Here is a 27,561-nt window from a genome sequence, read left to right as displayed (position 1 = left end):
TACCTTAAATCTATCTATTGAAAGCTACAACGAAAGCAATATAAATTGATTTACTATAACAAGTTGATTGTGATCCAAACAGATATAACTGACACAGATGTTAAGTGTGTATGCCTGAAAAAAATATTAATACAGATTATGATGAAGCGTAGTAATTTTATTAAGAACTAAAGACCTCTAGTGGCAATTGAGAGGGGGGGGTGTTGAATTAGATAACCCATTTTTAAAAAAGAAAAAGTAAAAAAAAGTTTTTTGAGATGGGTAATTCAGCGGTTAGCGAGATCCTTCGGTTCAGACACATACACAGAGATCCTGTTTAAAAGGATTAATTGTATCAGCTTTGTTAGAATTAGATATACTTGATAAAGCTTATATTAGATACCTGACCCTTTAGAGGATTCCTAATAGCTAAAAGAAGCAAACCTATCATAAATAAAAGTAATTTCCTTTTTTGGTTATGGGCGTTATATAGTTTGATAACTTTTAAAAGTTATTGTACTAACCCTTAAATCGAATGTTTCAATAACATGTCCCTACAATGCAATGGATCAAAAAGTTTAAATATATTTCTCGTATTCATTCGAATCCGGTGGATAGGAACCGGTTCTCATCCATACGAAAAAACTATGTCTAGCATCGAATTATATCCAGCTTTCTACGAATATAAAAGTGTACAATCATAAGATTAAAACTAGTTTTTTTAGCCCTGAGGTGCCGAAGGCACCGGCTAATTGTACATTCTATATCCGCGAAAAGCCGTTTATAATACGATGCGAGAAATAACTATTAACAATAATTAACCCCATTCTGATAATTTTCTATAAAAGATTACCTTTCCATAAAATTTGATGAGAGGGGAATATAATCTTTAAAAACATGCTTTCAATCAATTCTTACATAGAAAATTGTACAATTAAAAAAAAATTTTTTTTGCTAATTGAACAATTGGCTATTTAAAACGCACATTTTAAAGAAATGATTCAAAGATATTTATAAGATTTTGTGCCCCAATACCAGCTGATTTATCTAAGCTTGGACTCATATTCATTCATCACTTTGTCCCTCATCTCTCCGAAGGTGAAGTCAGTGTTTGGGAAGAAGTTGCCCACCTCACCATTCTCATCCTAAATTAAAAATATTCTTTTCCAGTATGAGATTGAAATCCACTGCATCAGAACCGGTTCTCAGCCATACTGAATTTACAGACAATTTTTCATGATATATCAAATGAAAAACATAAAATTAGTACCAATTAATATAAGCTATTGTCAGCCATACTGAATAATCATGTTAACATCGTATAACATAGAAAATTTTCCACGAATAATAAAATAGAAGATATAAAATATTCAATACCTTCAGCCCCTCGGAGTTAGCAAAATTGGTGCAAACCTTTAATTTTTCATTTTAATATCCACGGAAAGTTGTCTATGATACGATTACGATACGATGAATAACTATTAATTATTCCGTATCAAAACTGGTTTGCTCCTGGAGTATTTTCGTATTTGGGGCTGATTGGCATGATAGAATGGCTGCCTGCATAAAGATCTAACTTAATTACTGATCCCTATTTTGAAGCAGCTTATGTCCAATGATAGGCAAGTATACATTTTACCATTGCTTAATTATAATGGCCGATAATTGGCCATTTGTATTGCATGACGTCATTTTTATTAAGGCTCTATAAGCTGCTTCCAGTAATATCCATGAGAAATATTTGTACCAAATAGACAGGGCAGTTTCAGTTCATCATATTTTAAGGAAGGAACAATGTTTTTAAATTAAATATGATGCGTTTTTGGCAAGACTCGAACCATTTACCTCACTGACAAACAAAAAATATTTAACCACTTTAAGTCAAGTTGTTGGTTAAATAAAATCAACTTACATTGACAAAATCGAATTGATTCCATTGAATGTTGTCATTATCATCATATCTGTAGCATTGTACTGTGGCACAGTAATCATTAGATACATTTCTCAGCTGATGGGTCTGGTACCTGTAATATTATATTAGATACATTTCTCAGCTGATGGGTCTGGTACCTGTAATATTTTATTAGATACATTTCTCAGCTGATGGGTCTGTTACCTGTAATATTATATTAGATACATTTCTCAGCTGATGGGTCTGGTACCTGTAATATTATATTAGATACATTTCTCAGCTGATGGGTCTGGTACCTGTAATATTATATTAGATACATTTCTCAGCTGATGGGTCTGGTACCTGTAATATTATATTAGATACATTTCTCAGCTGATGGGTCTGGTACCTGTAATATTATACTAGATACATTTCTCAGTTGATGGGTCTGATACCTGTAATATTATATTAGATACATTTTTAAGTTGATGGGTCTGGTACCTGTAATATTATATTAGATACATTTCTCAGTTGATGGGTCTGGTACCTGTAATATTATATTAGATACATTTCTCAGTTGATGGGTCTGGTACCTGTAATATTATATTAGATACATTTCTCAGTTGATGGGTCTGGTACCTGTAATATTATATTAGATACATTTCTCAGCTGATGGGTCTGGTACCTGTAATATTATAATAGATACATTTCTCAGCTTATGGGTCTGGTACCTGTAATATTATATTAGATACATTTCTCAGCTTATGGGTCTGGTACCTGTAATATTATATTAGATACATTTCTCAGCTTATGGGTCTGGTACCTGTAATATTATATTAGATACATTTCTCAGCTGATGGGTCTGGTACCTGTAATATTATGATAGATACATTTCTCAGCTTATGGGTCTGGTACCTGTAATATTATATTAGATACATTTCTCAGCTGATGGGTCTGGTACCTGTAATATTATATTAGATACATTTCTCAGCTGATGGGTCTGTTACCTGTAATATTATATTAGATACATTTCTCAGCTGATGGGTCTGGTACCTGTAATATTATATTAGATACATTTCTCAGCTGATGGGTCTGGTACCTGTAATATTATATTAGATACATTTCTCAGCTGATGGGTCTGGTACCTGTAATATTATATTAGATACATTTCTCAGCTGATGGGTCTGGTACCTGTAATATTATACTAGATACATTTCTCAGTTGATGGGTCTGATACCTGTAATATTATATTAGATACATTTTTAAGTTGATGGGTCTGGTACCTGTAATATTATATTAGATACATTTCTCAGTTGATGGGTCTGGTACCTGTAATATTATATTAGATACATTTCTCAGTTGATGGGTCTGGTACCTGTAATATTATATTAGATACATTTCTCAGTTGATGGGTCTGGTACCTGTAATATTATATTAGATACATTTCTCAGCTGATGGGTCTGGTACCTGTAATATTATAATAGATACATTTCTCAGCTTATGGGTCTGGTACCTGTAATATTATATTAGATACATTTCTCAGCTTATGGGTCTGGTACCTGTAATATTATATTAGATACATTTCTCAGCTTATGGGTCTGGTACCTGTAATATTATATTAGATACATTTCTCAGCTGATGGGTCTGGTACCTGTAATATTATGATAGATACATTTCTCAGCTTATGGGTCTGGTACCTGTAATATTATATTAGATACATTTCTCAGCTGATGGGTCTGGTACCTGTAATATTATATTAGATACATTTCTCAGCTGATGGGTCTGTTACCTGTAATATTATATTAGATACATTTCTCAGCTGATGGGTCTGGTACCTGTAATATTATATTAGATACATTTCTCAGCTGATGGGTCTGGTACCTGTAATATTATATTAGATACATTTCTCAGCTGATGGGTCTGGTACCTGTAATATTATATTAGATACATTTCTCAGCTGATGGGTCTGGTACCTGTAATATTATACTAGATACATTTCTCAGTTGATGGGTCTGATACCTGTAATATTATATTAGATACATTTCTAAGTTGATGGGTCTGGTACCTGTAATATTATATTAGATACATTTCTCAGTTGATGGGTCTGGTACCTGTAATATTATATTAGATACATTTCTCAGTTGATGGGTCTGGTACCTGTAATATTATATTAGATACATTTCTCAGTTGATGGGTCTGGTACCTGTAATATTATATTAGATACATTTCTCAGCTGATGGGTCTGGTACCTGTAATATTATAATAGATACATTTCTCAGCTTATGGGTCTGGTACCTGTAATATTATATTAGATACATTTCTCAGCTTATGGGTCTGGTACCTGTAATATTATATTAGATACATTTCTCAGCTTATGGGTCTGGTACCTGTAATATTATATTAGATACATTTCTCAGCTGATGGGTCTGGTACCTGTAATATTATGATAGATACATTTCTCAGCTTATGGGTCTGGTACCTGTAATATTATATTAGATACATTTCTCAGCTGATGGGTCTGGTACCTGTAATATTATATTAGATACATTTCTCAGCTGATGGGTCTGTTACCTGTAATATTATATTAGATACATTTCTCAGCTGATGGGTCTGGTACCTGTAATATTATATTAGATACATTTCTCAGCTGATGGGTCTGATACCTGTAATATTATATTAGATACATTTCTCAGTTGATGGGTCTGGTACCTGTAATATTATATTAGATACATTTCTCAGCTGATGGGTCTGGTACCTGTAATATTATACTAGATACATTTCTCAGTTGATGGGTCTGATACCTGTAATATTATATTAGATACATTTCTAAGTTGATGGGTCTGGTACCTGTAATATTATATTAGGTACATTTCTCAGTTGATGGGTCTGGTACCTGTAATATTATATTAGATACATTTCTCAGTTGATGGGTCTGGTACCTGTAATATTATATTAGATACATTTCTCAGTTGATGGGTCTGGTACCTGTAATATTATATCAGATACATTTCTCAGCTGATGGGTCTGGTACCTGTAATATTATAATAGATACATTTCTCAGCTTATGGGTCTGGTACCTGTAATATTATATTAGATACATTTCTAAGCTTATGGGTCTGGTACCTGTAATATTATATTAGATACATTTCTCAGCTTATGGGTCTGGTACCTGTAATATTATATTAGATACATTTCTCAGCTGATGGGTCTGGTACCTGTAATATTATGATAGATACATTTCTCAGCTTATGGGTCTGGTACCTGTAATATTATATTAGATACATTTCTCAGCTGATGGGTCTGGTACCTGTAATATTATATTAGATACATTTCTCAGCTGATGGGTCTGTTACCTGTAATATTATATTAGATACATTTCTCAGCTGATGGGTCTGGTACCTGTAATATTATATTAGATACATTTCTCAGCTGATGGGTCTGATACCTGTAATATTATATTAGATACATTTCTCAGCTGATGGGTCTGGTACCTGTAATATTATATTAGATTCATTTCTCAGCTGATGGGTCTGGTACCTGTAATATTATATTAGATACATTTCTCAGCTGATGGGTCTGATACCTGTAATATTATATTAGATACATTTCTCAGCTTATGGGTCTGGTACCTGTAATATTATATTAGATACATTTCTCAGCTTATGGGTCTGGTACCTGTAATATTATATTAGATACATTTCTCAGCTGATGGGTCTGGTACCTGTAATATTATGGGTCTGGTACCTGTAATAATTGTTTGTGTATAAAAGTATATTGTAGTCTGTATGTCATTATGTCTGTTTGTATCAAAGCATCTCTTCATAAATAATTATAATATAGAAACTGGAGTCTTGATATGCAGCCATTTATAATCGCTATAAAAGAATAACAGAATGTCTGTGTGTCTGTCAGTAGCTTAAGATCTCACTAAATGCTGGACCGACATTGTTTCCAATTACAGTGAAGCTTTTTATAGTTCCAGAGAAGGTTTATAATTATTTCGGGGAAGGACTCAACCCCCCTTTCTTCAAGTGCTCCTAGTTCTAGGAGTTCTAGGAGCGTAGCTATTAGCTCTATTAAAAATAAAAGCAGTATTTTGCATTGAGTTCATTGATAGGTAAGAAAAGAATTATTTTTACTAAAAATAAAAAAATGTAAAACATACCATTCAGGACTCATCCATGTGACTTCATCTTTGAAGCAATTGAATTTAAGCAACTCCTGTGGTCTAAATTTTCCCTTCTCATCGATAACTGAACTTGTCACCTACAAAAAGAAAAGGATTTGATGATTGGAAATTTCAAATGTCAAAATATTTGCGCCACTTGTCTGTACACAGAACTTGGAACATTTTAATTGATATAAATATATTTTACCTTGTTATAGATACCAGACTGGATGGTTCCATACAGAACTTTTATAACCGCACATACAGCCCCGTGATTGTGGATTGGACTACGGGCTCCTAAATATTCAGCTTTAATCAGGGATCTTAAGGGGATAGACAATTGATGATAAATTGAAGTATATCCATAATGATGATACATTATCATCTCTTTTGTAGATTTGTGTAGATTTTGGTGGCTGAACGGTTGGACACTGCTAGTTTTAGCCAACCAATTAAGATTTAGCAATAACGAATGAGTGAACAGGTTTTTATAGTAATACAATATCAATAAATACAGCCTCATAGTTAGAGAATAGGGGGAATTTGTCTTGGCAAGCAATTAAAGAATGGGAAAGACTGATCAGGTAAAAAAAATTATTTCATGCTTTGAGAACCTAAAAATAATCTTTCCAAAATTTAAATGTTGGATGGAAAATTAAACTTGAAGAAATAATCTACTTTAAGGAGCTGTTAAAACTGAATTTTCATCTAAAATTTTCTCAATACCTTTTGGCCAGATCTCCAGAACATATGGAATTCCAGGGGATTGTCCCAGACCTTTTCCCATTGTAATCCTAACAAAATAATTCATCAATATGGTGAAATTAAAAAAAGTTTTTAGACTTATTTTACTTTTTGTGTATTAAAATAGCATAAAACCTGTCATGATGGACAAGCAGTTTCTTATATTATTTTAGGCTTGCAGACGCACTCATAACAAATATCTATGGAATTGCAACTTTTATAATATTACGAAAATGTAAATTTACCTAAGATAGGCTTTTGTCTTTAGGATCTTGTTTAGAAGAGCTCCTTCTGTTTCTATGCTATACCTGAAATATTATGAACAAATCATAGATTAGAATAACAAGGATGATAGATAATCCACAGATAATAAAATAAAAATAATTCTCACCAAATAAATTTAATAAGCCTGGGTATTTAAAAATCTGAAATCTATATTAGCTTAGCACCTAATTATTGTCAAAAAAAAGTACAAAGCATTCTTATAGTCAACCTTGGTTTTATACACCTACTCAAAGGTCAAAGACATATATATGCAGAAGTTGAGAGCTGTATGATTATTAGGGTAGACAACCATAGTTATTTAGCAATGGCTTTCTATTACAACAAAAATAAAAATATACCTAATTGCATCACTTAGCTTGGATTTAGAGAACCCCACATTAAACTCCATGTCCAAATCACAATTTTTCACAGTATCATACAAAACCTGTAAAAATAATCAGCAGCAATAGAAATTATTCCATAAAGTTAAATTACAATAGTAATTCTATAATTAGGTCTATGTATAGATAGACAATAGACAACAACTAACACATATTTTATCAAATTTAATTAAAAACAAGAATTCACCTAAGAAAGTTACTATAATCAAAATTAACCATCTTATAGTGGCGTTAAACAATTTTCATCTTTTTGCATGTCATTAAAACAATCTTTAGACTATCTATTATGCAATTCAAAAATGAACAATACAAAGCTTTTTCATTCTTTTTATAATCCCTTACTTTCAGTACATAGGATTGTACAGGTACCTACCTTACAAGCTGGAGGCAACTCCGAGGAGAAAATGTACATTCCCTTGTCAATAGTATTGAGTGTAGAGGCAGCAGAGTCCATGACAAATGGTGAAGGATTTACACTCAATGGCTCCTTCCTTACTTCAATTACACTCTCCATGTTGATGAAACCAGCAACTTCATCTAGATATTGAATTATCAGGTGCTAATTCAAATAATTATAAAATGGAAACTCAAACAAATAATCCCTCATGAGGATTAAAATACTAAACAATTATTTCAATAGACATTCACTTTATTTTGTATCAATCAATGAATCAGACTGTTTTCATAAGTACCAACCTGACTAAAACCAGGCTACAACATAACCAAACATAAACTGTTCTAAGAGCACAGATTAGAAAATACTGTAAGACAAATGAAGCCCTAATTTCAGAGTAGATTTATGATAATACCTGATCTTACAGACTTAACAGATCCCTTCTGAATATCACTTTCAGTTCTGTAAAGTAGGATACTGATATCTTTGGGACGTGTCTCATCATACATTGCAAACAGTTTGCTCCACTAAAAAATAAGAATATATTTAAAATATTATGCAGTGCAGATATTCTAGATTTGTTGTAAGATATCTTCTCTAATGAGGTTGACTTCTAAAGGTGATGTCAGCTGTTTGACTGAAAGCTGACTTGATATATCTGTTTTGCTGATTTTTGTGTGATAAACATTAAACAAACTAAAAAATCGCATACTGTTAGGTAATTTGCATTTTATTAACCCTTACAGATCGAGTTTTTTCAATCTCATTTTTTTTGTAGATAAGTTGGAGAGCTGTAACTTCATGACTTTTTAAGTTTAGTAATTATATGTCGGCAAGAGTTGATTTTATTAGGATATCTTGTCTGTGTCGGTCGTGGTGTCCGGTCAAAGTCGGTTGGGTAGCAAAAAAAAATAGAAAAAATTCTATATAAATCTTAATTTCTACATTATGACTTTTGTGTATAAGGTAGAAACCTAAAATTTTTTTGGTGAATTCTTAGATATCAATGACCTTCTGAGAAAAGTGGTGTTATGACCGTTTGACCGCTCCCTGACCGACTTTATGACCGATTTTTGTCCGGCCTTTACTACAGACATATATCATGAATATCGTGGCTTCTATAACAGCTAGAGACCTATAATTTTTTTTGGTAAATCCTTGAGCAATAATAAACAGATACAAATATTAATTTGCGCCGCCAACCGCCGTTTTACCGCCGTAACCGCCGAAAATAACGGTTTCCGTTATTTGCCGTTTTTCGGCGATGATCAGAAATAGTAATTCCCCCCGATCTATTAAGGTGGGAATTGGGGCCCGATCTGTAAGGGTTAACATGGATTGTTTCCATAATTGTGAACACAAACCTACAACTTTAAAAGGAGACAATAATTTCAACACTGCAATGAGATATATGACAAAAAGTAAATAAAAAAAAATTGAAACTTTAAAGGTTTTTTATAAAATTGTAGATAATTAATGAAAAATTCTACTTACTCTCTTCCTCTTCTTAGCAAGTTGTTCTTTAGTGGTAGCTCCATCAGAAAGATCACAGATGAGAAGAGTTGTTTCTGTCATGGCATAGCCCTTTCCATACTTGATAGTTAAGTTGTCTCTAAAATTAGCAAATATGTTGACATTTATTGTAATTATTGGCTACTCCCCCAGCCTCTAGGAACTTCGTCCTAATATGTAACATAAAGCTTTTTCTTCATTTTTAAATGAATGATTTTGGATTAGGGACTATTTTTCTCTTGGTCCAATATCATTAAACATTCCCTGGGCCAATAGAAAACTCCCCTTAGAATTGAAGACCAACCTGGCTTGATGATAAATAAGATTTTAGCAGACATACATATAAATTCGTGTTTTCCTCTTAGGAAAGCTTGCCATAGGCAAATGGGTTTGTTAATAATTAATTATGACTGCCAGCTAGAGATTGATTAAACATTATTTGTTTAACTTATCGACAGTCTTTTTTCCTTTTAAAAATTATGAAATAACCATTCTGATAACTGCAACTGAAGATTGTCTCAAATGAGGCTGGCCTGTTGTCAGTTGAGGTTATGGTAATTATGATAGCAGTCCATTCTAAATTACTACCTGTCATAACTGATCCAGTAAGTTTGGATTGTGTCAGGATCAAGTCCCAGGTCAATGTTGGAGACCACTTGATCTGTCTCCAGATCCTTCTCCTAAAATAAAAATAAAGGCTATTGATTTAAATTAAAAATATCTCTAACTTCAAGGATTCCCGACCCCATATTTAGAACTAGCCTCTAGGGTTCCCTTTGCTCGAAGGGGACACAAAAATAGCCTAAAACTATACCAAGACTTTTTTTATAAAAAATAAAAAGCCTTAAAACATCTCAGGGCCTATAGGAAGCTTCACTGTAAAAGGGAACCATGTAGGTTCATTAATAGTGAGCGTATTCATTCCCTACAGACAAAAAAGCCTACTATTTCTTATAATAGGATTTTTAAAAAAAGATTATGATGCTACTTTTGGCAAGGTACCCCGCAGAGTAAGTGATACCCGCAAGGGCTAAATGTTAGAATAATATTTAAAAGATATTTAAATACCTGATTGCTGGTGATTTTTTCAGTAAACCAAGCATTGTCCTTGCTAACATGCAGAGCAAAGTAGGAGTCATACTTGGTGTAGTCACTTAATTAAAATAAGAAATATAAGAATAAGATAAGACAATTACATTTAGATATTAGGACTTTCCCTCCAAATGCCGAGCATGCAAATTACACCCCTCCCACTTATCTATTAACCTATAACCTAACTAACCTGACCTAATTTGAGGGAAACCAGAGAAATATTTAAATTTCAAGTATTGTTTTCATATTACTAACCTGTCATAATCTGGGTTTCTCTGGCCAAAGTTGATAAGCAAAGTAAAAGGTTCTGTCATTCTACCCTAGAATTAAAAATTATTTACAGCATCAAAACATAAAAAATATAATAACGTACCTTGTCGGTTTTTATCTGATTGATCTGATTTTTGGAATACTGTTTAAGCAGTTTTTCAACAAATTTACTTACAATTTTATTTCGACTTTTATACATTTATATTCTGATTATCTAGTTTTGACACTATTCAATTGTTAAAGTTCGTTTGTCCTACTGTTTTAGAGCTTCGCTTTTATGGATTTTGTCATCCTTGTTAAAAATTATTTTTAAGTTCTGTAAAATCTTATGTTTAACTAAAATATTAACTTACAGTTTAATACTGAAATAATTACAAATACATTCTAAAACTTGGGTATAGTCCTTTCCATGACATCGCTCCATATGGGGCGATGATTTTCTATAGCTCCTTCAAGGAGCTATAGCATAGCCTCTTATCATATGGAGCGATGTGAAAGCCCCTTTTAAGGAGCGTTCATATCGCCCCTTATGATAAGAGGCTATGCTATAGCTCCTTCATGGCCTCTTAATAGCTCCTTTGAAGGGGCGTTAATATCGCCTCTTATGATAAGAGGCTATACTATAGCCCCATGATGGCTCCTTCATAGCCTCTCCATCGCCCCTCCGTAGTCCCTTACCTTAATTTATATAACATCCCACTTGATGGCCCCTACATCGCTCCTCCATCGCCCCTTCTCCAAATTTATATTACATTGTACTTTGATGGCCCCTACATCGCTCCTACATCGCCCCTTCATCGCTCCTACATCGCTCCTTCATCGCTCCTTCTCCAAATTTATATTAAATTGTACTGTGATGGCCCCTACATCGCTCCTACATCGCTCCTTCATCGCTCCTACATCGCCCCTCCATCGCTCCTCCATCGCTCCTTCATCGCTCCTTCTCCAAATTTATATTAAATTGTACTGTGATGGCCCCTACATCGCTCCTACATCGCTCCTTCATCGCTCCTACATCGCCCCTTCATCGCTCCTTCTCCAAATTTATATTACATTGTACTTTGATGGCCCCTACATCGCCCCTCCATCGCTCCTACATCGCCCCTCCATCGCTCCTTCATCGCTCCATCTCCAAATTTATATTACATTGTACTTTGATGGCCCCTACATCGCCCCTCCATCGCTCCTACATCGCTCCTTCTCCAAATTTATATTAAATTGTACTGTGATGGCCCCTACATCGCTCCTTCATCGCTCCTTCATCGCTCCTACATCGCCCCTTCATCGCTCCTTCTCCAAATTTATATTACATTGTACTTTGATGGCCCCTACATCGCCCCTCCATCGCTCCTACATCGCCCCTCCATCGCTCCTACATCGCTCCTTCATCGCTCCTTCTCCAAATTTATATTAAATTGTACTGTGATGGCCCCTACATCGCTCCTACATCGCTCCTTCATCGCTCCTACATCGCCCCTTCATCGCTCCTTCTCCAAATTTATATTACATTGCAACTTGATGGCCCCTACATCGCTCCTCCATCGCTCCTTCATCGCTCCTACATCGCCCCTTCATCGCTACTTCTCCAAATTTATATTACATTGCAACTTGATGGCCCCTACGTCGCTCCTCCATCGCCCCTTAATAGCCCCTTACCTTAATTTATATAACTAAGCTCCTATATGGCCTCTCTATCGCCCCTTAATAGCCACTTACCTTAATTTATATAACATAGCCCTACATAGCCTCTCCATCGCCCCTTAATAGCCCCTTACCTTAATTTATATAGCATAGCCCCTACATAGCCTCTCCATCGCCCCTTAATAGCCCCTTACCCTAATCTATATAACATAGCCCCTACATAGCCCCTTCATCGCTCCTTCTCCAAATTTATATTACATTGTACTTTGATGGCCCCTACATCGCCCCTACATCGCTCCTCCATCGCTCCTTCATCGCTCCTACATCGCCCCTTAATAGCCCCTTACCTAAATTTATATAACAAAGCTCCTATATAGCCTCTCCATCGCCCCTTAATAGCCCCTTACCTTAATTTATATAACATAGCCCCTACATAGCCTCTCAATCGCCCCTTAATAGCCCCTTACCTTAATTTATATAACATAGCCCTACATAGCCTCTCCATCGCCCCTTAATAGCCCCTTACCTTAATTTATATAGCATAGCCCCTACATAGCCTCTCCATCGCCCCTTAATAGCCCCTTACCCTAATCTATATAACATAGCCCCTACATAGCCCCTTCATCGCTCCTTCTCCAAATTTATATTACATTGTACTTTGATGGCCCCTACATCGCCCCTACATCGCTCCTCCATCGCTCCTTCATCGCTCCTACATCGCCCCTTAATAGCCCCTTACCTTAATTTATATAAAAAAGCCCCTACATAGCCTCTCCATCGCCCCTTAATAGCTCCTTACCTTAATTTATATAACATAGCCCCTACATAGCCTCTCCATCGCCCCTTAATAGCCCCTTACCTTAATTTATATAACAAAGCCCCTACATAGCCTCTCCATCGCCCCTTAATAGCCCCTTACCTTAATTTATATAGCATAGCCCCTACATAGCCTCTCCATCGCCCCTTAATAGCCCCTTACCCTAATCTATATAACATAGCCCCTACATAGCCTCTCCATCGCCCCTTAATAGCCCCTTACCTAAATTTATATAACAAAGCTCCTATATAGCCTCTCCATCGCCCCTTAATAGCCCCTTACCTTAATTTATATAACATAGCCCCTACATAGCCTCTCAATCGCCCCTTAATAGCCCCTTACCTTAATTTATATAACATAGCCCTACATAGCCTCTCCATCGCCCCTTAATAGCCCCTTACCTTAATTTATATAGCATAGCCCCTACATAGCCTCTCCATCGCCCCTTAATAGCCCCTTACCCTAATCTATATAACATAGCCCCTACATAGCCTCTCCATCGCCCCTTAATAGCCCCTTACCTAAATTTATATAACAAAGCTCCTATATAGCCTCTCCATCGCCCCTTAATAGCCCCTTACCTTAATTTATATAACATAGCCCCTACATAGCCTCTCAATCGCCCCTTAATAGCCCCTTACCTTAATTTATATAACATAGCCCTACATAGCCTCTCCATCGCCCCTTAATAGCCCCTTACCTTAATTTATATAGCATAGCCCCTACATAGCCTCTCCATCGCCCCTTAATAGCCCCTTACCTTAATTTATATAGCATAGCCCCTACATAGCCTCTCCATCGCCCCTTAATAGCCCCTTACCCTAATCTATATAACATAGCCCCTACATAGCCTCTCCATCGCCCCTTAATAGCCCCTTACCTAAATTTATATAACAAAGCTCCTATATAGCCTCTCCATCGACCCTTAATAGCCCCTTACCTTAATTTATATAACATAGCCCCTACATAGCCTCTCAATCGCCCCTTAATAGCCCCTTACCTTAATTTATATAACATAGCCCTACATAGCCTCTCCATCGCCCCTTAATAGCCCCTTACCTTAATTTATATAGCATAGCCCCTACATAGCCTCTCCATCGCCCCTTAATAGCCCCTTACCCTAATCTATATAACATAGCCCCTACATAGCCTCTCCATCGCCCCTTAATAGCCCCTTACCTAAATTTATATAACAAAGCTCCTATATAGCCTCTCCATCGCCCCTTAATAGCCCCTTACCTTAATTTATATAACATAGCCCCTACATAGCCTCTCAATCGCCCCTTAATAGCCCCTTACCTTAATTTATATAACATAGCCCTACATAGCCTCTCCATCGCCCCTTAATAGCCCCTTACCTTAATTTATATAGCATAGCCCCTACATAGCCTCTCCATCGCCCCTTAATAGCCCCTTACCTTAATTTATATAGCATAGCCCCTACATAGCCTCTCCATCGCCCCTTAATAGCCCCTTACCCTAATCTATATAACATAGCCCCTACATAGCCTCTCCATCGCCCCTTAATAGCCCCTTACCTAAATTTATATAACAAAGCTCCTATATAGCCTCTCCATCGCCCCTTAATAGCCCCTTACCTTAATTTATATAACATAGCCCCTACATAGCCTCTCAATCGCCCCTTAATAGCCCCTTACCTTAATTTATATAACATAGCCCTACATAGCCTCTCCATCGCCCCTTAATAGCCCCTTACCTTAATTTATATAACATAGCCCTACATAGCCTCTCCATCGCCCCTTAATAGCCCCTTACCTTAATTTATATAGCATAGCCCCTACATAGCCTCTCCATCGCCCCTTAATAGCCTCTTACCTTAATTTATATAATCCTTACCTTAATATATATAACATAGCCCCTACATAGCCTCTCCATCGTCCCTAAATAGCCCCTTACCCTAATTTATATAACATAGCCCCTACATAGCCTCTCCATCGCCCCTTAATAGCCTCTTACCTTAATTTATATAACATAGGCCCTACAAAGCATCTCCATCGCCCCTTACCTTAATTATATAACATAGCCCCTACATAGCCTCTCCATCGCCCCTTAATAGCCTCTTACCTTAATTTATATAACATAGCCCCTTCATAGCCTCTTCATCGCCCCTTACCTTAATTTATATAACATAGGCCCTTTATGGCTCCTGTACAGCCTCTGTAATTGTATTGCCCCTTCATTATAGAAGGTAGGGCATTAAGGTAAGGAAGGAATGTGACCCTCTACAGTTTTAAATTTAAGTTTTAAAAGGATGACAAGGATGACAACATTTATAAAAGCAAAGCTCTGAAACGGTAGAAAAAAGTTTAATGAACATTAATAATGTAGAATGTCAGAACTGAATAGTCAGAACATAAATTTAAAATTCGAAACAAAATTGTAAGTAAATTTATTGAGAAATTGCTTACATGCAGGAAAATGCTTAAGGACGTACTCACATTTTTTGGACTTGTTTATAGATATGATTCGCTTATAACATTCTATTTTGTTGTCCTAGGAATCAGTATCCCAGAAATCAGATTAATCGGATAATTTTGATACATAAAAATTTGTTGTAAGTTAATAATTAGTATGCTTAAAATGGACGTACGGATATTCTGATAATGATTATAGACTTTCTAAATCGTACCTTTCTACTACAGGAATCACATGCCTAAATTAACGAAAATAGCTAACCGTTACGGACGTACGGACTGATCCTTAATATAGAAAAGCTTTGCTTTTAAAAAGTTAAAAAGATTTTTTGAGGGGATGGGGTAATATTTTTCTTGGGGTGAATTTTCTGGGAGGGTGGAGATACCCTCCCTCGAAATAATTATAAACCCTCTATGAACTTAAAAGAAGCTTCACTGTAAAGGAGAACCATATAGGTTCAGCGGTTAGCTTTTCTGCAGACAAAAAAACATACAAAGTAGAATGATGTCTGTCCATCCGTCTGTCTGTCTGTTTGTCCGTCTGTCTGTCAGTCCCTTAAGATCTCGGTAACCACTGAACCGATTATATTCTACTATTCAGGGATTATACCTACTGGTCCTGTGGTGGTTTTAGGCTATTTTCTTGGGGGGTGGGATACCCCCAACCCCCCCAAAAACAAAAAAATCCCCCCCCATTTTTTTTTTGCTGAAGATTTTCTTGGTCCTATTACGAATTTCGCCAAAAAAATTTTTTATCACCTCTTGGGGTAAAGCCCCTAGAGGCTAGGGGCGAATCTGCTAGTATAGAATATAGTAAAAGGGCATAATTTTATTTTTAGTATTTGATTATAATACTAAACCTTGTTGTCCTAAGAAACATTACTCCAAAACCCAGATGAATGGGACAATGATATTATACAAAAAAAATGGACGTACATACTTTCTAGTAATGAATATAGTATTGTACCCAACTGTTATAGAAATCATTCTGCAAAGTTTGAAATCGATAGGATATTTATAACATGTCTAAATTAAAGAAAATGTCGTCTAACCGTTTGGACGTACGGACAAACCAATCCTTACTATAGAAAAGTTTCGCATTTAAAAAGGAAAATTATAATGAAAATATAATGAATTAATAAAATAAATATAAATAATATAATAACATAATGAAATAAAGAAAAAAAAATAAACTAAGAGAATGAAATTTTTTAGTTAAATAGAATATTGAATAAGGATCATATAATGGACAAACAGACAAAGTAAGTTATAGAGCAGACTTTAAGAGAATATGCTATTACTCAAAGATTATCACGAAACCTAAGTCTTTTGAAGCATAATTGAGAGACAGACAAAATAATTTATAGACTGGATATACATATGTCATGGGAATATTCACTAAAAATCTCAACAGTCTATCTTTAACAATAGCAGAGAAAACCACATGCTTAACTTAATGAGAAGAGCAATGACGAAAGGACTAACCCTAATTGTAGAAAAGTTTCTCTTTTAACAAAAAAAGTATTTTTTTTGGTCTGAAGCTTAAAAATTTCATAAACTGACTAAATTCTCCATTTAAGGGAAGCTTCACATAGGTCATGGGATGGTTTTTTGCTATTTCATTTTCAGATTTAAGCCCCTAATTGGTTTAGGCTATTTTTTCTGCCTCCTTACATTAAAAAGAGCGCAGCTGCAAGTGAATAAGAAAAGAGAAATATAAAAGAAGAATACATATTATCCTATTATATAAAGTAGTAAAACATAAACAAACGTTGGAGTGGACAAACCTAGGAATGGGACAATCGTCGGAGTGGACATTGCTTATGTAAAACGCAGGAGTGTCTTTAATTTTATTTATAAGATAAAAATCTTTCAAAACAAAAAAAAAATCTTGAATATCTTTTCTCACAGACTGAAATTTTAAAATCAGTCTGACAGTTTTCCAAAGTAGGTAAGTTCTATCGAAAGGCAAAGGTTTGAAACAGATAGAACATTTCATTAAACTAAAACATATTTTTTTCTCACATTGTTTACAACTGTCAAATATGTTTTTTTATATGCCTAACCCCTGCAGGGGGCTTATTTGTATATTTATATCTTAACCTAACCTAACCTGTGTAGAAATAACTAAACAAATGTTGTTGAAACCTAATTTTTAAGATATTATAGACACTTCTGCGTTTTACTTATATAATGTCCACTCCGACATTTGTCCGAAATATCCTGCGTTTGTCCACGTTAGTAAGGCTTTCTGTTCTGAAACTTAAGATCTCAATAACTACTAAACAGATTGCGCTTTCTATTTCAGGTAAGCTTAATATTTGTCTTGTAATGGCTTTAGGCTATTTTATTTTAAGTCGAGGGATGGTTTTAGGCTATTCTATTTTAAGTCCTGGGAAGGTTTTAGGCTTTTATTCATTCCCCTTTGAATACAGAGCCAATAGATGCTGGGGGCGTAGCCGCTAGTCGATATACAAAGTTTTTTTTTGTCTGTAGCAAAGGATCTCGTTTGCTCCTAAACCGATATGATGTATGTCTGTCTGTCTATATCGTAGGATCTTGCTAACCGCTGAGTCCTGAGATGATTTTAAGATAGTTTATTTTTTTTCCTTATAATAAAATAACAGGATATTTGTCCATAAAAAGCGAAGCAATATCTTAATTTTTGTTGTTGGAACTGTTATTCAGTTGATTATACCGAGGATCTAAAGGAATAAGACAATGGCCGATAAATTTTTATCCTTCCCTAATAACGATACACAAAATTGCAACACTACAACCAAAATATGACAAAAGTCCCCAAAGTTTTGAGCCAACGAATAAGAAAACTTCATTATAAAACTTTGGAGACTATTGTAAAAATTGCCTAATGTTTCCTTTCTCCCTGAGATTATACAGACTATCCTTAAACTAATATTTACATTAAAGTAACAGGATGTTTATCAGTATCAACTGAACCGATATGCTTCTCCTTTACATTGAAGCTTATTTTACTCGCAGGAAAAGTTTTCATTTTGGGGAGGGGACCAACACTTTCAGCCCCCGGAAGGTATCACTTCCCTTAAATTCTTAACCTTCCCCCTCCCCCCCCCTCTCCACCACATCTATTCATTAAAGTACTCCTAGGGTCATCTATGGGATTAGCCGTTAGTGACTTAAAAATAATTCAAGTGCAATGATATATTTACCAAATTAATACGATAATTTTGTATACATTTTTTATGAAAAAAAATTATTTTGCCAAAGGCAGCCAAAAAATAAGCAGCAAATATTTCAAAAATGCTCTGATAATCAGAGATCTACAGGGATAAGACGAGTGTCGATAAAATGATATATATACATATATACAGTGTGTTTTTTTATGAGAACTTTTTTGAAAGCAATTTTACCTTACTTATAGTTATCAGAATTTAATGATTAATGGCTTATTCTCTTCTTTTTTTATAACCTTTAATAGAAAAGCAAAAAATATTTCAGTTTTTATTCAAAAAGTACAGTAAATTAAAAAATTTAAATCTTAGGTGTCAACATCTAAAAATGGTTTTAGTGCATTTTTCTTATAATCTACCTTTGCAAGAATGGCTGCAAAACGCTTCAAAGTTGAGATATAGAGCTAAAAATTTATATAGATACTATTTGTGACATGTACTAGAACATTTTGAAATTTGAAGGCCATATCTCAACCAGGGAGGGAATACTGGCCCCCCAATGTACTCCCTCCATTCTTGGAAAGGGTAGAAGATTTGAGCATTAGAAAAATGCGCTAAAACCATTTCTCGTATTCATTTGAATCCGGTGGATAGGAACCGGTTCTCATCCATACGAAAAAACTATGTCTAGCATCGTATTATATCCAGCTTTCTACGAATATAGATATGTACAATCATAAGATTAAACCCAGTTTTTTTAGCCGGTGCCTTCGGCACCTCGGGGCTAAAAAAACTAGTTTTAATCTCATAATTGTACTTTCTATATCCGCGGAAAGCCGTTTATAATACGATGCGAGAAATAACTATTTTAGATGTTGACACCCATGTTTTGAAATTTTGAATTTACTGTACTTTTTAAATAAAAACTGAAATATTTTTTTGCTTTTCTGTTAATGGTTATAAAAAACGAAGAGAATAAGCCATTAAATTCTGATAACTATAAGTAGGGTAAAATTGCTTTCAAAAATGTTCTCATAAAAAAAACACTTTATATATATGTATGTTTATATATTAATTATTCCCATTGATGATTCACAAAATTACCCCTTCTTTAGTTTAGAATTAGTGGTTGAAACATTTAGACACTCAACTTAATGAACTAAACAATCACTAAACAATAAAAAGTCCCCAAGGTTGTTAATCTAACGAATAAGAAAACGGTATTATAAAACTTTGGAGACTAGACAGCACTCTTGGATAAGCCAACTTATAACACTTTGGGAACTATCCCAATCCTCCCTGGCGAAATGACAATGAGATTTTTTGGTAAATTTGTGGCAAACTTTATTCTTAATAAATTAGCACTTGCCAAAATTATACTGGAGAGATATTTCATTGAAGAATAAATCTTTTTTTTTGCCCAAACTTTTCGTCAGCCAATAATAACAGATAAGTTAAACATTGTAAAAATAATATAGTAACTTAACTCGAGTTGTCGAGAAATTAGGTCCTGAGATGGTTTTAGGCCTGGAAAGGTTTATAACAATTTTATCTGTATTTCTTAAAATAAATTAACAGAATCTTTGTCTGTATGTATGAATGTCTGTCTGTACCGAAGGATCTTGCTAACCGCTAAACCAATATGGTTCTCCTTTACAGTGAAGATTCCTATAGGTCCTGAGATCGTTCTCCTTAATAGGGTAGCTTCTCATAGGTCCTGGGGAGGTTAATAACTATTTTATTTTAATCCTTATAATAAAGTAACAGGATCTTTGTCTGTATGTATGTCTGTCTGTACCTTGCTAACCACTAAACCGACATGGTTCTCCTTTACAGTGAAGCTTCCTATGGGTAATGAGATGGCTTTAGGCCATTTTATTTTTAATCCTTATAAAAAGTAACAGGATCATTGTCTGTATGTATCAAAGAAGATCGCTAACTGCAGAACCGATATGGTTCTCCTTTATAGGGTAGCTTCCAATAGATCCTGGGAAGGTGTATAACTGTTTTGAAGGAGGATATAAGGGGCTATTAAGGGGCGATGGAGAGGCTATATAGAGGCTATGTTATATAAATTAAGGTAAGGGGCTTTTAAGTGGCGATGGAGGGCTATTAAGGGGCGATGGAGAGGCTATGTTATATAAATTAAGGTAAGGAGCTATTAAGGGGCGATGGAGAGGCTATGTAGCTGCTATGTTATATAAATTGGCTATTAAGGGGCGATGGAGAGGCTATATAGGGGCTATTTTATATAAATTAAGGTAAAGGACTATTAAGGGGCGATGGAGAGGCTATATAGGGGCTATGCTATATAAATTAAGGTAAGGGGCTATTAAGGGGCTATGTTATATAAATTCGGGTAAGGGGCTATTAAGGGGCGATGGGGAGGCTATGTAGGAGCTATGTTATATAATTAAGGTAAGGGGATATTAAGGGGCGATGGAGAGGCTATGTAGGGGCTATGTTACATAATTAAGGTAAGAGGCTATTATGGGGCGATGGAGAGGCTATGTAGGAGCTTTGTTATATAGATTAAGGTAAGGGGCTATTAAGGGGCGATGGAGAGGCTTTGTAGGGGCTATGTTATATAGATTAGGGTAAGGGGCTATTAAGGGGCGATGGAGAGGCTATGTAGGGGCTATGCTATATAAATTAAGGTAAGGGGCTATTAAGGGGCGATGGAGAGGCTATGTAGGGCTATGTTATATAAATTAAGGTAAGGGGCTATTAAGGGGCGATTGAGAGGCTATGTAGGGGCTATGTTATATAAATTAAGGTAAGGGGCTATTAAGGGGCGATGGAGAGGCTATATAGGAGCTTTGTTATATAAATTTAGGTAAGGGGCTATTAAGGGGCGATGGAGAGGCTATGTAGGGGCTATGTTATATAGATTAGGGTAAGGGGCTATTAAGGGGCGATGGAGAGGCTATGTAGGGGCTATGCTATATAAATTAAGGTAAGGGGCTATTAAGGGGCGATGGAGAGGCTATGTAGGGCTATGTTATATAAATTAAGGTAAGGGGCTATTAAGGGGCGATTGAGAGGCTATGTAGGGGCTATGTTATATAAATTAAGGTAAGGGGCTATTAAGGGGCGATGGAGAGGCTATATAGGAGCTTTGTTATATAAATTTAGGTAAGGGGCTATTAAGGGGCGATGTAGGAGCGATGAAGGAGCGATGGAGGAGCGATGTAGGGGCGATGTAGGGGCCATCAAAGTACAATGTAATATAAATTTGGAGAAGGAGCGATGAAGGGGCTATGTAGGGGCTATGTTATATAGATTAGGGTAAGGGGCTATTAAGGGGCGATGGAGAGGCTATGTAGGGGCTATGCTATATAAATTAAGGTAAGGGGCTATTAAGGGGCGATGGAGAGGCTATGTAGGGCTATGTTATATAAATTAAGGTAAGGGGCTATTAAGGGGCGATTGAGAGGCTATGTAGGGGCTATGTTATATAAATTAAGGTAAGGGGCTATTAAGGGGCGATGGAGAGGCTATATAGGAGCTTTGTTATATAAATTTAGGTAAGGGGCTATTAAGGGGCGATGGAGAGGCTATGTAGGGGCTATGTTATATAGATTAGGGTAAGGGGCTATTAAGGGGCGATGGAGAGGCTATGTAGGGGCTATGCTATATAAATTAAGGTAAGGGGCTATTAAGGGGCGATGGAGAGGCTATGTAGGGCTATGTTATATAAATTAAGGTAAGGGGCTATTAAGGGGCGATTGAGAGGCTATGTAGGGGCTATGTTATATAAATTAAGGTAAGGGGCTATTAAGGGGCGATGGAGAGGCTATATAGGAGCTTTGTTATATAAATTTAGGTAAGGGGCTATTAAGGGGCGATGGAGAGGCTATGTAGGGGCTATGTTATATAGATTAGGGTAAGGGGCTATTAAGGGGCGATGGAGAGGCTATGTAGGGGCTATGCTATATAAATTAAGGTAAGGGGCTATTAAGGGGCGATGGAGAGGCTATGTAGGGCTATGTTATATAAATTAAGGTAAGGGGCTATTAAGGGGCGATTGAGAGGCTATGTAGGGGCTATGTTATATAAATTAAGGTAAGGGGCTATTAAGGGGCGATGGAGAGGCTATATAGGAGCTTTGTTATATAAATTTAGGTAAGGGGCTATTAAGGGGCGATGTAGGAGCGATGAAGGAGCGATGGAGGAGCGATGTAGGGGCGATGTAGGGGCCATCAAAGTACAATGTAATATAAATTTGGAGAAGGAGCGATGAAGGGGCTATGTAGGGGCTATGTTATATAGATTAGGGTAAGGGGCTATTAAGGGGCGATGGAGAGGCTATGTAGGGGCTATGCTATATAAATTAAGGTAAGGGGCTATTAAGGGGCGATGGAGAGGCTATGTAGGGCTATGTTATATAAATTAAGGTAAGGGGCTATTAAGGGGCGATTGAGAGGCTATGTAGGGGCTATGTTATATAAATTAAGGTAAGGGGCTATTAAGGGGCGATGGAGAGGCTATATAGGAGCTTTGTTATATAAATTTAGGTAAGGGGCTATTAAGGGGCGATGGAGAGGCTATGTAGGGGCTATGTTATATAGATTAGGGTAAGGGGCTATTAAGGGGCGATGGAGAGGCTATGTAGGGGCTATGCTATATAAATTAAGGTAAGGGGCTATTAAGGGGCGATGGAGAGGCTATGTAGGGCTATGTTATATAAATTAAGGTAAGGGGCTATTAAGGGGCGATTGAGAGGCTATGTAGGGGCTATGTTATATAAATTAAGGTAAGGGGCTATTAAGGGGCGATGGAGAGGCTATATAGGAGCTTTGTTATATAAATTTAGGTAAGGGGCTATTAAGGGGCGATGTAGGAGCGATGAAGGAGCGATGGAGGAGCGATGTAGGGGCGATGTAGGGGCCATCAAAGTACAATGTAATATAAATTTGGAGAAGGAGCGATGAAGGGGCTATGTAGGGGCTATGTTATATAGATTAGGGTAAGGGGCTATTAAGGGGCGATGGAGAGGCTATGTAGGGGCTATGCTATATAAATTAAGGTAAGGGGCTATTAAGGGGCGATGGAGAGGCTATGTAGGGCTATGTTATATAAATTAAGGTAAGGGGCTATTAAGGGGCGATTGAGAGGCTATGTAGGGGCTATGTTATATAAATTAAGGTAAGTGGCTATTAAGGGGCGATAGAGAGGCCATATAGGAGCTTTGTTATATAAATTAAGGTAAGGGGCTATTAAGGGGCGATGGAGGAGCGATGTAGGGGCCATCAAGTTGCAATGTAATATAAATTTGGAGAAGTAGCGATGAAGGGGCGATGTAGGAGCGATGAAGGAGCGATGGAGGAGCGATGTAGGGGCCATCAAGTTGCAATGTAATATAAATTTGGAGAAGGAGCGATGAAGGGGCGATGTAGGAGCGATGAAGGAGCGATGTAGGAGCGATGTAGGGGCCATCACAGTACAATTTAATATAAATTTGGAGAAGGAGCGATGAAGGAGCGATGAAGGAGCGATGGAGGGGCGATGTAGGAGCGATGTAGCAGCGATGTAGGGGCCATCAAGTTGCAATGTAATATAAATTTGGAGAAGGAGCGATGAAGGGGCGATGTAGGAGCGATGAAGGAGCGATGTAGGAGCGATGTAGGGGCCATCACAGTACAATGTAATATAAATTTGAAGAAGGAGCGATGAAGGGGCGATGTAGGAGCGATGGAGGGGCGATGTAGGAGCGATGGAGGGGCGATGTAGGGGCCATCAAAGTACAATGTAATATAAATTTGAAGAAGGAGCGATGAAGGGGCGATGTAGAAGCGATGGAGGGGCAATGTAGGGGCCATCAAAGTACAATCTAATATAAATTTGGAGAAGGAGCGATGGAGGAGCGATGTAGGAGCGATGTAGGGGCCATCAAGGGACTAAGATATATATAATAGTGAAGGGGCCATGAAGAGGCGATATTTAATTAAATAGCCCCTTGGGATAAGAGGACATATCATCTCCTCTTTAGAAGGGGCGATAAAGGAGCGATAAAGGATCATTTAATCGCCTCTTAGGGCAAGGGGCTATTAAATCGCTCCTTTCAAGGAGTCATAACATCGCCTCTTGTTATATGGGGCTATTAAATCGCTCCTTTCAAGGAGCCAATACATCGCCCCTTGTCATAAGAGGCGATCAATTAAAATCATCGCTCCATATGGAGCGATGTCATGGAAAGGACTATACCCTAAAACTTTTATCAGGCAAATTATTTCCTTTTTTAGCAAAGTCAAAATGTGCAAACTTGAATTATATTCAATTTTTTTTAAGGGTTTATGTTACCTGAACATCAATGATACCCTTGAGGTATGCTTTAAATTTATCCTCAGCAAAAAATATTTGCTTCTGGGAATTCTAAAATAAAGAAAATTAAAGTAAAGTTAAGAAATTATTAACTTAGAACTCTACAGCTAGTTTAGAGCTAACAAACATGATATTAAGGTTTACTAAGCTGACAAGGACTGGGTTGTAAAGTCTTTAAATACTACTATAGATTTTTCTGAAGATTAAGATTTAACTAACTACTGAACTAATTGAGTTATCCTCTTTAGGAAAGCTTCAAATAAGTTTAGGCATGGTTTTAGGCTAGTGTTACATGTAAACATTGGGATGGTATTGGACGATATTTCTGCCCCTATCTTACCCCTTTAAATACAGAGCCCCTATATACTAGGGGTACAGCCACAAGTTAGAATTAACTAACTAAATAACTAAAGATTACCTTATTAGAGTCCATGACAAATTTTTGGGTCCTTCGCATTGTTGTTGGTCTTTTTCTCGAGAATCTTCACAAAAAAGTTATCAATATGTTTTTTCTGTTATGTATATAACCTTATTTATTAATATTGGTCTATTCTTACAATTTAAAGAAACTGGCACTTTTATATTACTAATATTAATAGAATATAGCTTATACCAACAACGAAATTAATACAAAAATCACCAAACCTATACATGATTTTTAGTTGTCGTTGGGTGGTAACACTTGGCGACCTTTTTATCCGCCCCCCAAATATTATTTCAGATTTATTTCGCTTTTTTGGCTATACCTTATTCCTGAATAGAATATAGTCTATTCTATAGATATGTCTAACTTTTGACAATTTAAAGATTGAAGTCATCTTTTATAAAAAAAAAAATCATTACTTCCAACAATATTATGAATCTAGCCCTATAAATACACTTTTAGAATCTGGTCTGTTTTATTAATATTCCTTCCAACTGACATTATTAATTAAGCAATTACACTGTAGAGATACTTGAAGTAAATGATATGAAAGAAAGTAAATTATAAACAAATATATCTAAATTAAGGTCCCAGGACGATAATTATAACTATTTTCCTACAACTTGGATTATATCAGGGCGTACTTTATGTACACCTTTGTGAGCAAAGCTTTTCTACAAATAAGGTAGTACATCAGTAAACCCAAACAAACATCAGTCGGTTTAGTACATTTTCTTGAATGATTAGTCTCCAACTATTAATGTAGCAAGTATGAGAGGATGCGTTCACATGAAAATTCATTGGGAAAGTTATTCATCTCAGGGACAATAAACAAAATTTTCTCCTATATCTTTATTTTAGTTTTAGCAGAAAGCTGGCTACTGGCTAATCATTTTTCTGTATTGCTCAGAACCGGTTTTAATCAGCGGAAAGTAACCGGTTTCTGAGCCATACTGAGAAAAAACACTTACCCCGAGGCACCAGAACCGCCATCCAGAAGGCTTTGCTCATTCTTTATTCTTGTCATATTTCCGTCCATAAATGCCTAAAACATTCATTTTTTGACACAAAAAGTTCTTTACCTGTCTCACTATTTTGAACCCAAGTATATGTCCATCTTTCCATTAATTTCCTATACATTATCTGTTTCCAGCTATACATTTCTTCAAAATTGTCCAGTCCATCTATCCATTTATCGTAGCTCAGTGATAACGCACTGAGTTACGGTGATGAGAGTTCGAGTTCTAGTCCCCATGTGACAACTCGAATTTCTCAGTTGAATACATTCACGCAACTTCCCCTGGTTGTGTAAGAAGGGGATTATTGAGTAAGTTTGGATACTTAATAGTCAAGTACATAATATCAGTACTACCCTTATCCCAAGTTCCTCTGCGGAGAGCGTCATTCATTACGGTGACTTAATTTGGGACACCTGCCATACTCGGCGAGGGTGAGGTAATAATGAGTAGCTCTCATGAGATAGCGGGTCAAGTCATAATGTGCTTGAACGTGGAGCTTGATAGCCCTAGTGGCTATACAAAAGTGTCTCAGCCTACTCCATGACTAAGTACTTAGGTCCAAACCCTAAGAAACTATGGCTAATCAATCAATCAATTATTTGTCTGATCTGTCATCTTCCTAACTATTTATCTATCTATCTATCTATCTATCTACCTATCCAACTATCTAACTATCTATCTGTATACCTCAAGAGTGTCAGCTGCCTCTTCCTGAGTCATAGAGTCTCTAGTGGCGGAGGTCCTAGCTCCGGTTTTTTTCTTCAACCTTAATCCATTCATTTTGCTTTCTTCTGAACAAGAAAAATAATTTCATCTATGCATTTACTCAAGTTAAACAAAGTCTATGGCTAACCAAGCCTAGCTATAAGACCTTGATCTTTATAATGACTCATTTTGTTTTAAAAATTGTCTAAGTTGTTCTTAAAACCTTATCTTCCCTCCCTCCGTAGGGCTGTAAAACTAATTCTAATAAGTGCTAATAAAGAAATACTAATTTGAAATAACTTTCTAAGTTCTTGCTTTCCAAATATAAGTTT

General features: G+C 36.2%; 1 protein-coding gene across 1 annotated transcript; it reads right to left on the bottom strand.

The window, feature by feature from the left end:
* Positions 1-27,561, bottom strand: LOC145329536 (uncharacterized). The gene is made up of 18 exons (XM_080173800.1): positions 27,212-27,561; positions 26,477-26,550; positions 25,500-25,563; positions 25,061-25,132; positions 10,701-10,765; positions 10,422-10,506; positions 9,942-10,033; positions 9,336-9,453; positions 8,257-8,368; positions 7,821-7,984; positions 7,406-7,491; positions 7,028-7,090; positions 6,765-6,832; positions 6,247-6,335; positions 6,036-6,136; positions 1,892-2,003; positions 833-1,124; positions 1-114 (listed from the first exon to the last, which is right to left on the bottom strand). The coding sequence occupies exons 1-17, from the start codon at positions 27,302-27,304 to the stop codon at positions 1,023-1,025; spliced, it is 1,560 nt and encodes a 519-aa protein (XP_080029926.1). The 5' UTR covers positions 27,305-27,561; the 3' UTR covers positions 1-114; positions 833-1,022.

The sequence above is a fragment of the Acartia tonsa genome, chromosome 10, assembly GCF_053477335.1.
Source record: "Acartia tonsa isolate MP-2025a chromosome 10, ASM5347733v1, whole genome shotgun sequence".
NCBI classification, from domain to species: domain Eukaryota; kingdom Metazoa; phylum Arthropoda; class Copepoda; order Calanoida; family Acartiidae; genus Acartia; species Acartia tonsa.
Note: the sequence above shows the minus strand (reverse complement) of the source record. Positions and strands in the feature narration are given on the sequence as shown.

Bases quoted from the DNA above. Each gene is read 5' to 3' on its own strand.
- LOC145329536 (XM_080173800.1), bottom strand. From the start codon at position 27,304: ATGAATGGATTAAGGTTGAAGAAAAAAACCGGAGCTAGGACCTCCGCC. The intron at 26,551-27,211 runs GTATACAGATAG...TGAATGTTTTAG, and splicing joins AGGCAGCTGACACTCTTGAG to GCATTTATGGACGGAAATAT. The intron at 1,125-1,891 runs GTAAGTTGATTT...TTTTTAATTTAG, and splicing joins ATCAATTCGATTTTGTCAAT to GATGAGAATGGTGAGGTGGG.